Consider the following 13,484-nt stretch of genomic DNA (forward strand, 5'->3'; position numbering starts at 1 on the left):
GCAGTGAAAGGTGTTCTTAGGCCACGCCTGGTCTCCTGGGACACCTGGAAATTGGTTGCATTGATGACGACAATCTTGTCCAGATGAGCCCTCCCAGGTCTCCCTGCACTTTTGTTGCTACCTGTTGCCAGACTATGAGTTTAGTTCTTATATATTTAGGTCCCCCATGAATGTCACCTAAGAAGCAGAATACAACAAAAAAACAAAATCTAACAAGACCAGAAGCTGTCATCTTTGTGCTCAGCAGTTGTAGCTATTGTTCTTACTTTCTTTAAAAATAATTAAAATGAAACAACATTATTATAGAAGCATTTCATAGGCACTGTAGTAAATTATAAAATTCAGACTAGCAAAAAAAAAAAAAAAAAGCTACACATTCCCACCATCCACTACTGTTTACACCTTGGTGTATATTTTCTTTGCACACATATCTACATGATGTTACAGTCACAGAAAATTACATATTGTGTAGTATATGCTGTCTGTAACCTTTACATCCCACAAAATATCCAAACATTAAAATTCCCCCAGCTGGCCCCAGGATGTCCTTTACAGCTTGTCTGTGAACGTGCCCAGTTGAGGAGCAAGCTTCACACGTGATTCTGGCCCGCGGAAGTTGCCTCCCCCACCACCCCCACCATGGGCCCTGCTGTTTCTTAATTCTGGCCCAGCTAGTTGTCCTGTGGAGTACCTGTCTGCTGGCTCATTTGGTTTGCCTTGTCGTCTTGTTTAAGTTGTTTTCTGTACTTCGTATAGATGGGAGTTACAGCCTAAAGCCTGGAAGGATTCTGACTAAACCCCTGGGCGGGCAGGACTGTGTCACAGGCCACATTGCTATTCCGTGCTGTGACAGCTGGCCAGCACGCCCTCAGGGCAGGTCAGAGACAGTCTTCCTGTTTCCATTGTGTAGGTTGTGTTTTTTTCCCTTGTGGGCTGTCTGGTATTAGCTTATATACTGTTAATCATTCATGTACTGGTTAGCCACCACTCATCCTTGACAGATGAGTGATGCCGTTTCTTTAACATTTACTGTGCTGGCTTCCTTCTGTGTAGTGGTGTTTCCCTTCTTCAGCTGGAGCCAGCGAGTTGCCTTGAAATCAGTTTCAGCTAGAATTTCTAGATGTCTAACTCTTCCCTTTGTCAGCTTTCAAAGTAAGGTGTTTTAATAGCCACACCAAATAGTGACAAAGTTGTTGTCTTTTTGCTATTATTTTGGGCCCATGGATTTACATTGATTAAATATATTCCAGCCCACTCTATTGTTTGTTTGGTTTGTTAATGCTTAACGTTGTCACCCCTTGGAAGCTCCTTCCTGGTTCTCACCAGTTTTTAAGTGCATTCTTATTCTTAATACTGCCAGCTCTATCATTTGTGTCGTTATGGGGTCCACTTCAATCAATTTATTTTTTAAAATAAATCTATTTATTAGGTCATAATTTCCTGTTCTTTTCCTGCTTGGTGTTTTCTTATTAGATGCCAAACATTGTGTTTATACCTAGATATTTTTTATTAACGTAAATATGTCTGAGCTTTGTTTGACATGCAGTTACTTGGAAACAGTTTACTCCTTTCAGATCTTTTCTTAAAGCTTTTTAAGATGGGACTAGAACAACATTTAGTGCCAACCCTCACATTTAGGCACAACCCTTTGTCAAGCCCAGTGCCCTATGAATTCAGACTTTCCATTCGGGATGGCCGGGGCCTCCGCACTTGCCCTGGGTAGCTGCTGCGCATGTGCACACTGCAGAGCTTCCTGAGGTCGCTGGAGTGCTTCTTGCAGCCTGCCCTGCCCATCTCTGCCCGTGACCCCCAGCTCTGTCGCCTTGATTCACAGAGGTCACTGGTCTTTGAGTGGATTCCCCATCCCTGATCTGTGGCCTGGCCGGTTTCTCCAGAAGGGATCAGGTCCTTCAAAGTCAAGTTTAATTGTATCTCTAAGATGCCCCCACTTGAGGAGAGCATTATACCTGAAATGTGCATTCTCTGGGCGCTGCATCCACCGTGTGCGTTGTGGGGCCCCGCTGGTGACTGGAGGCAGGATGGCTGCCTGCAGAGATGCGTGCTGGAACTTGAGGCCTGGAAATGGGGCTGCAGGGTTGTCCTAACCACAGTCGATGGGCTTCACAGGTGTTGGTGCTCTGCGCTCTCAGCACCCAGGCTCTGAAGGTGGGGGTTGGGGGCAGGCAGGACATCTCACTCCGGCTTCTCCGCCTGGACCAGGTCACTTTGCTCAGCTCCTCTGGGCTCTCTGACATGTCTGGTGGCTTTGAAAGTAAAAGATACAACAGTTTAATGTTTTTAAAAGGTCACCTGTGTTCTTCCTCTTGCATTTCTTTCACTGCACGAAGTTTGTTCCTTTCCTTCCATGTCGCTTGTCTTTAGGGATTCAGAGCCCCAGTTGTGGCAGCACTGGCCGAGTGTCCCCACAGATGACCCCCCCGCCTGGCACTGGGGCTTTGCTTTTTTGCATGTCGTTTTGAGTGGCATGCTGGAATTTTCTGGGGAGTTTGGCTCTGCCTGCCATGAGTTTGCTATATCTAGTTCAAAGCTCTGGTGCTTTCTTTTTCCTTTCTCCATTTACTGAGCAGCCTTTTTGTCTTAAGGTGGATGTTTTGGCTCAGGCTGGTTGTGTCGAGAGTCTCAGCCAGTCACCACCTTCTTCAGCTTCTCCTTCTCCTCCTTCCTCCATAAATAAGGTAAAATTCACACTTAAATTCAAAAGGAAACATTTCAAGCCCCTCAAAGTAACCTTTTTCCCCCCGGAGCTGGTGGTTTCGGGGGAAGTCCTGACCACAGCTTTCCTAGGCCCCGCTGACATACAAGGTGGGGCAGATGGGAACTGGTGAGTGCTTGGGACTTATACCTCAGAGTCGTTTTGCTTGAGACCTTCCCTGGGACTCATGGATGGATCTGTTCCTGGGCCGAGAGGTCTGATGGAGGGTTTTCACCAGGAGGGGTGAAAACCCCTCCTGGGGTTTGGCACCACAGGGGGATCAGGAGGGGTTTGGCACCACAGGGGGAGGGGAGAGGATCATGACAGTGCTTGGCGGGAGGCAGAGAGGCCTAGTGAAGGGGCAGACTGGATCCCGCGTGAGCCGCTGCCCACAGCTGAGGAGCAGTAGGGATCCCTGGGCCTGAGAGTGGAGACAGCGGAGGGTCAGGAAGGCAATTCTGGGGTGCAGTCTGTTCCCAGCAGTGGGGCTCAGGAGGAGCCAGGCTTTCCACGTCAGCAGAGTCCCTTGCACAGGAGGTGCCACTGCACATGGCGGGGAGACCTGTCTGTCTTCTTTCCCATTCTTCCACGCATGTGCAGGAAGCAGATCTTTTGCTGGAATAGAAAATAAGTGCCTGTTACCACCTCTCCCACTGAAAGTTTCTGTTAGCATGACCTGGCCTTGCAACCATTTGGAAAGGTAACTCTGTACCATGAACTAGTAGCTGTAGCATTCAGATGGGGATTTACTCAAAGAACTGTCGGCCTTCGTTCTTTGTATCCTAGATGAGTCCCCCTGTAATAACCTCTATGACGGCTTACTGTGCTCCGAGGATGGTGTTAAGTGCTTTATGTGCGATACATCGTTGAATCCTTGCAAAACCTTTACGAGGACATCAGTTATTGTGCTCGCTTTATAAGGGTGGAAATGTAAAGAGAAGGCGTAAACTGCCGGAGTTCATAGTTAATCAGTGGTAAGCTGGGATTCAAATCCAGTAGTCAGCTCTGGGGCCTGCGTTCTTAATCGCTGTACCCACTCAAGGTTGACTTAAGTCAACTCCTATAGCTCACACAGGGGAAAATGTCCTTAGCCTCGTCCCCTAAGACCCCAATTTGCATATTTGTAAGGGGACAGCTTTCCCGTGGCTCTCATCTCAGGAGTACCAACCCCTGCCTACCCCCTCCTGGCCAGTCTGTGGTCTCCAGGCTTTCCCGCAGGTGCACGCCAGCCTCTTACTGACGACTCACCTTAGGCTGTGAGCCCTCCCGGTGGGAACATTTTAGTAAGTCTTATGATTTAAGGCCAGTGTAATTCATCTGACCTGCTGAGCATAGGGTAATTTTTCAATTCAGCTAAATCACCAGTGTGCTGAGCATATTTTGTCCCTCCTAACCTTAAGGAGCATTTCATTTACTGAGAGTGGGGGCTAGGGGGGAGTCGTGCATCATCAGCTAGGTCTGGTGCGGGCAGATTAAAATGCGTTTGTAGCAGAGACCCAAGCGCATGTGCTTGGGGGTGTATTAAGTTAAGACTTAGCTGAGCACTTACTGCATGCTGGACCCATTCATGGACATCGTTCAAGGTCACTGGTGGCCTTGATGGACACGGCCCTTCTCGTGCCCTAATGGAGTTTCAAAGACAGCATATAGATAGACAGTCTGGTTTTGGGGTTTCCCAACATTTTGTTAAAAGTTCAAGCATCAAAATGTTATTGAATTTCATAAAGAACAACCTGGGTTATGCTACTAACACTGCTTCATCACGCACCTGTCTACCTGTGCCTCTCTGTATGTTCAACTTTTCTACATAAGCTGATGCTGCTTTTGTCACTTGGAAGTCGTTATTAAGACTCTGCTTGTGTCAGGTGCTGGAAATGATTTGCTCTGTGACCACAGCAGGTTATTTTCATAGAACACTCTAGTCAGCATACATGAGGGAAATACAGTTTACCTCTTGGTAAAATGATGTGAAGGTTAGATGTCTGACAAAAAAGAAAGTGTATTTCATAAGAATGAGGCAGAACATATTTAACCAATTTTTTTTATTTTTTATTATTTTTTTTAAAAGAGAGCGCCCTTTTAAAAAAAAAAAAGATTTATTCATTTATACAAGCACTGGGTACAGTCAGAAGCACGGGAGGGTGTGAGGATTCACCAGAGCCAGAGCGGGGAACAGAACAGGCAGAGTGATGAAATACACTGCTGAGGAGAGTAGTGGGCACAACAGGAGAGGTCTGCGTGCCATGTGGAACCCTTACCGGTGGCCAGGGATCGAACCGGCGCTGCAGAGGCTGCGGGCAGCTTCATAGCCCAGGGCTCAACTGCTGCACCACCAGAGGAGGCCCTTAACCAATTTTTTTAAAATGTTGAGTCCTTACCACTTTATATGAGGCATTTCCTCCCAGACCAGAGCCCCCAGTGGGACAGGAAGTGACAGTTCAGGTGATGAGGAGGGTGGCTTTGCAGATAGAGTATGATGTGAGGAAGGTGAGTATGGGGCAAGTCTGGAAGACTGAAGTTTGAAGCACAAAGTCAGTGGGGAGCGTTGAGAATGGAGAACGTAATGGAGGGAAGACAGGGTCTTTGTTGATGGACTGAGGAACTTGGGGTTTATTCCATGGGCCGCGAGGTCTGGTGGGGGGGCTCTGATTGCATGGAGTTGATAGTCTCAAGAGGGATTTGGCACCATAAAGGGAAGGAAGAGAAACGAATGGCAACACCGCGCCCCAGAGCAGAGGGAGGGGAGGGTGGAGGAAAGCAGGGCCTGAAGCCTCACACAGGAGCAGAGTGGGCAGCATCTGGGCAGGTGCAGTTGAAGGGACCCAGAGGGCGCCTGGGATTGAACGCAGTAATGTCAGAGGCCAAAGTGTAGGAAGGGTGTGTTCATAGAGAGGCAGAACATGTGAGCTGGTTGCTACTTATAGAGGAAGGTCCCCAGAGGTTGGCAAAAGGAGGGCTAAAGAGCCAGTGATAAAAGCCACAGAGATTTCCAGTTGGTCAGGTTTGTGAAGATTTGCCAGCAGGATGCATATTGAAGCAAGATAGAGGAAATGTTCCAGGGGTAGGGGGTGAGGGAGGGCAGCAAAGGTACGTTTTATTCTGTCAGGACTTTTTTTAAATGAAAATGTGCTTTTTCAAATAAAAATTAAAACCTAATTTAAAGCATAATGGGTTGCTGTGAACCAGGTAAAATGAATGACAGATCCTTGGTATCTGCTCATATCCTCTGAAAACCGTGTTAAGTGGGGAACGGAGATGACTTGGGGGTCCCCAGCAGAGCCAGGCGGGTCAGGCCAGTCCAGGAGGCAGGCACCGGGCACCGCAGTGGGCGTGAGGCCCTCGTGGGGCTGACGGGGGGGCTTGGAAGGCAATTCCTCCGGGAAGGGGGCAGGAAGGAGTGTGATAATTTGTTGCTGGTTTTAAACTTCCCGGCAAGCTTGGCAAAATGTAAGCACCAATCGTCTGCGTGTTCATAAAATTTTATTACTTAAATTTAAGTCCTTTTAAGTTGCTGCCAACTTCTTGACACCTCATTGTATTTAATTGTTATGTGATTCCTAGAGAATTGAGTGATATTTTCTAGAAGTCACAAATACTTTCTCTCCCTTTACCCCTGACAATAGGTCAGCGGTGGCAACGACCCCTGGTCAGCGTGGAATGCTGCCAAGTCTGGAAACTGGGACAGCACAGACGCCTGGGGAGCCAGGCCGGAGGGGGCCGCTGCCCAGCGGAACACGTCCAACAACTGGGACGCTGCCTTTGGTCACCCCCAGGCCTACCAAGGACCAGGTGGGGACAGACTCTCCTGAGAGGGGGCCCTTAGAGACCAGGGCAGGTTCTCTCAGAGGACACGCTCATGCTGTCATTCTCACACAGCAGACCTCCCTTCCTGCATCCCCGCCTCAGCGCTCCATCAGGGAACCACAGACGTTCAGGGACGAGTCAGACCATGGAGGGCCGGAGGGCAGCATTCCTGGCTGGGCCACAGTGCAGGGAGATTGGACCAGCTCGATTTTAACATCGTCCTCCCACTTTAAACCTTAGCAGTAACGTGCATCTGTGTAAAACCTGAGGCCCCAGAAATTTGATTAGAGATCAAATGTGGTTCTTCACCCGTTGGCCCCGTGACCTCTGAATTAGCTGCCTTTCCTTTTCCTCAACTCCCTGCCTGTCTCCAGAGCTAGTCATAGAAAAACCTAGGCAGAGGAGCAACGTAGAGAAGGGGAAACAATTCAGAAATGAAGAAAGGTATTAATGTCTGTTCTGAAATTGAATATGAAGATAGAGGTCTATCCATTATTTCTTACTTTTCATGTTCCCTGTGTGAACGTTGTGCCAGGAACTGAAAGTGCCAAATGGCATGAATCGCAGGCAGGAGCCACAGAGGCCCCAGTGCCAGGCTCCCACTTGCAGGCCGAGGACCAGGAGTCACGGGCACAAGGCCTGGAGAGACCTGGCGCGGCCGAGGGAAGGCCCCAGCCCAAGCCTTTTGAATGCTCCCTGCTCCTTTTTCGTTCTGGCATCTGCCTCTCAGCATCTCCCGGGTGGCTCTGTCAGAAACCACAGGGCTCTTTCCAGGCCATCGTTGGGATGAGCCCGAGGCGCAGAGCACGGAAGAGGAGGCAGCGAGGGCAGCCGGCAGCTCCCCCCTCCTCTGTCCCCCATGCCCTTCCCCACCTGCTCCCAGTGCTTTAAAGTCCCTTTTCATGGCTCTGGCACCCCTGCCGCCCTCCCCGGTCTCTGTGAAAGGCCGTCTCATGTGCTGTTTGGGGGCGCGCTCTTCTCGTCCACATCGTGCTGCTCCCTTGGCCCCATTTATTTTTTAAATTGTCAGCCCCGCCAGCAGTCGTCAGAAAACAAGCCACTGCTCTTCTTTACCTGATGCCCTTCTGTGCCCTCTCCAGCGACCGGCGACGACGATGACTGGGACGAAGACTGGGACGACCCCAAGTCACCCTCTCCCTACTTCAAGGACTCGGAGTCAGCCGAGGCGGGCGGCATCCAGCGGGGGAACAGCCGGGCCGGCACCTCGTCCATGAAGCTGCCGCTGAACAAGTGCGTTGGAAGGAGTGGGCTGGGCCCGGGGCGGGAGCAGGTGCCAGTCCCAGGGGCAGTTGGCGTTTTCTCCTTTCAGTCATCCATCAAGTTTTAGATGTGATTTGATCATTTTTATTTGGATCTTGGCTTGGAAGCTGTTTTTTCCCCATCTTAAAGTGAAATACTTGTTGTCTTTAATGAGCTGCCAAATGGTTTTTGTTATTTTTACCTTTATCGACTCCATGACTTGTTAAGGTTTCATGGCTGAAATCACAGGAAAGCTGGAAATCACAGGAAAGCTGGTGGTGATGGGGCGGTGGTGCAGGTGTTGGCAGTGGTGGTGCTGTGGGAATAGTGATGGAGGCGGCGCTAACTCTCTTTCAAGTGTCTTTGTGTTTATTGGGCTCTTTCCAGGTGCCAGGCGGTTTATATGCTTTCTCATGTGACTTCATGTCCCTTCGTGGTAGCTGCAATCTCTGTTTACTGTGGGGAAAAAACCCAAAACCCAGAACTGCCCGAGCTCACGCAGGTGTTGTCGGGCTCAAGCCCAGGCCCTGTTCCCCTGGCTCCGCAGCTGTGCTGCTGTGCTTAAGACTTTGTTTCCACTTAGATTTAAAATTGTCTTTAACAGTACTTGCAGATACCAGGGTGTTTTTAATAGCACTTAGAGATAACTGGGTAACAGGACAGCCCAAGGGAGGGGGGTGGCTAGTGTGGGCAGAGCCCTTCGGGCTCCTGGGTGGAGAGTCTCAGTAAGTCTGTGGTTTGTACCAGTGTAGCTTCAGGGAGATATTACCAATATTTATGACTTGCTTAAGAATCTTCCAATTCTTTTCTTTCAGTAGTTGCATTAAAATCACTAATACTTGTTCTTAGTGTTCCAAGTTCCTGATACAAAGCAGATATCAAACAATGTTAATCTGTGTCTGGAAAAAACCTCCAAACACCATGTTTGCTCAAGCTATAGGCCGGGATCTACGCGCACGTCAGCTGAGCAGCAGCACCGGTGACTCAGTGGGTCCCTTTCCGCTCCATGCTTTTCCAGCCTCTCTCTCCACTTCCTTCCATTATGTGTGCTCATGTTCAGTTGGACCTATAATAAAATTAATAGTCACCTTTGACGGTGTCCTTTTTCTTAGAGATTTGAAGTTCTCAATATGCAAGTATGTAACCCTCAGTTCTTTAAACCTCGATACAAAGTATATTTAAATCCCATTGAAATGTAACACACCTCGGGCCTCCCTCCTGGTGTAAGACAGCAACCTATTAAGCTGTGGGCAGCCACTGTAGCACAAGTTCAATCCCCAGCCAGGGAGCTACCCACATAGTGCAGCAGACCTTTCTTGACTTGCCCGCTGCTCCCCTCAGCAGTGTATTTCAGTCAGTCTGCTTGTTCTGTTCCCCACTCTGTCTCTGGTGAATCCTCTCACCGCCCCCCCCCAACACACCTCTGGCCTGTACCCCAGTTCTTGTATGCATAAATAAATAAATTTAAAAAAAAAAGTAACACACCTCTTAGCCCCAGTGTGAAAAGAGGAAGTAGAGACAAGAAAGTGACCTGCGTTTTCAAAGCTGTGTGGTAAGGTTCAGAGGTGCCAGGCCTCAGGCTCAGTGGCCTGTGCTTAACTGCTTCACTTGGGGGGAGTTGCATGACCTGTTTGAACCTTATTTTCCTCATCTCTACAGTGAATGGGTTGGCTCTAATAAAGAATTCTTTCTGCTACAAAACTTCAGTGCAAATTGAAGTCAAATCAGAGCAGTGCTAACAGCTGTACCTCTAAGGCCTCCTCCTCGTGGTGCTGGGAGCCACTCAAACACCCGTGTGTTTTAATTCCACTCTAGCCTAAGGTAGAAGTGACTCACACTTATAATAGTTGTAAAAAAAAAATTTAAAGTGTTGACATTTTTCAGCAGTTAATCCATTTTCTATGACAGCTGATTTCCAGTTACCAAGTAGAAGCCATTTACTGGAAATGAGATCAGAAATTGAAGCATTGCAAGACTCCACCTTGATAATACCCAGAGAATCACTAAATCGCATTGCTCTTCAGTTTTTGTTCAGTGAGTGCCTCATCAACCCTGGAGTTTGCTGTGGTCTGGGGGACACCTCAGAAGTGCAAGACCTGACCTCTGCTCAGCTCACAGGCCAGTGGAGGCCATGTCAGCTTAGGAAAGCCCCATGTTTTTCCTTGACCTCAAGCGTTTTCTTTTTTTAAAGATTATTTATGCATACAAGAACTGGGGTGTAGACCAGAAGTCGGGGGGTGGTGAGAGGATTCAACAGAGACAGAGTGGGGAACAAAACAGGCAGATCTACTGAAATACACTGCTGGAGAAGCAGCAGGCGAGACAGAGAGGTCTGCTCCACGTGGGTCAGCTCCCTAGCTGGGGATCAAACTCATGCTGCAGTGGCTATGGATAGCTTCATAGTGCTGACACTTAACCCCTTGCACCACCAGGGAGGCCCCTTCAGCATTTTCAACCAGAGTTGTAGGCTTGTTAACAAAAGGATTCCAGGGCCTCCCCGGTGGCGCAGCGGTTGAGCACTGGGTTGCGAAGCTGCCCGCAGCCTCTGCAGCGCCGGTTCGATCCCCGGCTGCTCCCCGGCCACTGGAGGAGGGTCCCACATGGCGCGCAGACCCCTCCTGCCGCCCGCTGCTCCCCTCAGCAGTGTACTTCGGTCCTTCTGCCTGCTCTGCTCCCCGCTCTGGCTCTGGTGAATTCTCTCACCCTCCCGCGCTTCTGACTGTGCCCAGTGCATGTATAAACAAAACAAAAAACAAACAAACAAATAAATAAATAAAAGCATGCCTCTATTAAAAAAAAAAAAAAAAAAGGATTCCAGGTTAGCGCACTCGAGAAGCCTGTAGGATATTCCCATCATTCCTCTGGGTCCTGGATCCTTATGAAGGTGTATCTAGCTGCTGTTTGTGCTGTGGGAATGTCAGCAAAGCATGGGAAATTGTGTAGAAATATCTGCTGCAAGTGTTAAAGCAGCACAGACGGGGTTCTCTCCCAGGCTGGAGGAATACTAACAAGGAGACAATGGCTTAACTAGAAGGCATCTTCCGAGTCCCCGCTGGGCTCCTCATAAATCTTTCATTTACTTCCCTTATCGCCTTAAAAGGTACATCATATTGGTCCTGCTCTTCATATAAGGAGACTGAGCTTTTGAGATCACGTAGCTATTAAAATATGTTGAGAATTGGAGTTCAAGGTTGTCCGCTTCAAGACTCATGTTTGTATTCACAGTGTTATAAAGAAAGCAGGTGAGGGAAGTCCATCAAGAACAAAGGAAGAGAAATGGGCTTCTGAGAGTGTGACATTGGCCTTTAAATGAGTAGATGAATGAAATTGGAAGTAATGTAGCAGGGTTTGGGTTTTTTGGTAGAAAAAGGATTTTTCTTTCTTTTTTTTTTTAAAAAAAAGTATTTATTTATTTATACAAGCACTGGGTACAGTCAGAAGTGTGGGAGGGTGAGAGGATTCACCAGAGCGGGGAACAGAACAGGCAGACTGACGAAATACACTGCTGAGGGGAGCAGCAGGTGCAGCAGGAGAGATCTGCACGCCATGTGGGACCCTCGCAGGTGGCCGGGGGTCGACCAGCGCTGCAGAGGCAGCGGGCAGCTTCGCAACCCAGCGCTCAACCGTTGTGCCACCAGGAAGGCCAGGATTTGTTTTTCTATTTTAGGTTCTTTGCTTTCTAAAATGCTCCTTTTCTATCAAGAAAAATACTGAAACCCAAATCTTATTTATTATAAGTAGCTCTTGGGATGGCTACCTGCTTATTCCAGCTTTTCTCCAATTTTGTTTCCTTTGCTTGTAGATTTGATTTCTAGAGGTGGCCAGGCTTATTTATAATCCTTTGGGTCACTTTACTAAGGAGACTGGTTTTATTTTGTGTCTCATCATCTGGTTCTGACAGCAGTTCCGAAAGATACTGGCTCCAGGGCTGTGGACACTGGTGTTTCTCTGGCTCAGTGTGGCCTCTGGGAGGGACATGTTGAGCAGCAGCTTAATTTGGACACAGATGTGGCATGTGATGGCCACCCAGGGGTCTGCTTGAGTCAATTTGCTTGATACTTTCTCTTCTCGTGAACAGAGGTCATTTGTTTTGTTCTACTCTTCACACTCTGTGGGGTGATGGTGTTTCAGGTACAGTTAAGCAAAGAGAGCACATAAATATCAAACATTCTGGAGTTAAACTGTCCTCTTACCAGGCAAGCTTAATTAAGTGACTAATTGGCCACTGAACAATCTGATTACACTAGGTTTCATTTACCAGAGTGTCCTAGTTCTCCTACAGGTGAAAGAGAGAACAAGGTGAAAACTATTAAGTAAATGTGGAGGTGACAGAATTCTTACAAGGAAAATAAGACTCGCTCACAAACATTTATCTTCATGATTAGGTTCCCTGGATTCGCAAAACCTGGAACGGAGCAGTATTTGTTGGCCAAGCAGCTAGCAAAACCCAAAGAGAGAATTCCCATCATGGTAAGTTTTGTCATTTTAATTTGTTTGCTTTGTTCCTTATCAAGCTTTTTTAAAATACCTTAAAACTAAAAGGGTTATCAGTCATTTGGAAAGTGTTTTTAAACATAGTTAATGCTCCAAATAACTGACAGTGGGTGTTAGTATTTTAAGAGAACTGAAGAGCATAAATTACTGCCTGTCATTGTATCACCTAGGTATTCTGTATTTTTATCGTCCTCACTATTAGTAACTGAACCATATTATATATTCTTTTAATAAATTTCTCCTCTAAAGCGTCATAAAGTACCTTTTATATGCTGGTGTTCTATCAGCCCCATATATTTAGCTAATAAACCCAATTCGAATGTTGAGGTTTCTGCCCTGGCAGAGGACATGCACGCTGTCAGAACGCGAGTTCTCCACTGTGTTGGTGGTAATTGGTCTGTCTTCCAGTTAAGCCAGGTGTCAGGTCGTGATAAGGAGCAGCAAATAAAGCTGGGAGTTAATGACTCCATCAAGAGTATCTGACATAATGCAGGCTCTTTGGTTTCTCCCAAATTTTTATTATTGATGGCTTATCTAAGTGCTACCCAGCTGTATGCTCCCAGATGAAAATCTAGAGGAGAGAACTGTGGCTATCTCCTGACTCTTGACATGACCCTGAAACTGTCAGATGAGGGCAGAAGCCTTGAGTGTGGTCGCCTTGGACTCAGACAAGAAGGAAACATCTAATCCCTGGGTCCTGGGGAACTTGATAAAATTGCAGGAATGATAGTGAATGTTTATTACTTATTCCTGCATTTCCTACATCTTTGAAAAGCTTGAAATCCTAGAAACTTCCAGACAGAGCAACATCCCTCTTTGCCCCTGTTCCCTCAAAGCAAATTTGGGAAAATTATCTTAAGTGGTTAAAGATAATTTTTTTTCCAGACTTAAAAATAATAGTGGACAGGGCCTCCCCGGTGGCGGTTGAGCGCTGAGTTGCGAAGCTGCCCGCAGCCTCTGCAGCGCCGGTTCGATCCTGGCTGCTCCCCGGCCACCGGAGGAGGGTCCCACATGGTGTGCAGACCTCTCCTGCCACCCGCTGCTCCCCTCAGCAGTGTACTTCGTCACTCTGCCTGTTCTGCTCTCCTCTCTGGCTCTGGTGAATTCTCTCACCCTCCCGCGCTTCTGACTATACCCAGTACTTGTATAAATAAATAAATAAATCTTAAAAAAATAATAATAATAGTAGTAGACATATATCATTGTTCTTTTC

The 13,484-nt window shown here is 47.7% G+C and overlaps 1 protein-coding gene across 1 annotated transcript in view; it reads left to right on the forward strand.

Moving 5' to 3' along the window:
* Positions 1–13,484, forward strand: part of SNX9 (sorting nexin 9) — a gene marked incomplete at both ends in the record, with an annotated part of 90,453 nt that overhangs the window by 50,128 nt on the left and 26,841 nt on the right. The window contains 3 exons of the mRNA XM_084228029.1: positions 6,337–6,502; positions 7,618–7,768; positions 12,163–12,247. Of these exons, the coding sequence (XP_084084155.1) occupies positions 6,337–6,502; positions 7,618–7,768; positions 12,163–12,247 (402 nt within the window). The remainder of the gene's footprint in view (positions 1–6,336; positions 6,503–7,617; positions 7,769–12,162; positions 12,248–13,484) is intronic.

Source organism: Talpa europaea (assembly GCF_964194135.1).
Source record: "Talpa europaea genome assembly, chromosome: 2".
Classification (NCBI taxonomy): Eukaryota; Metazoa; Chordata; class Mammalia; order Eulipotyphla; family Talpidae; genus Talpa; species Talpa europaea.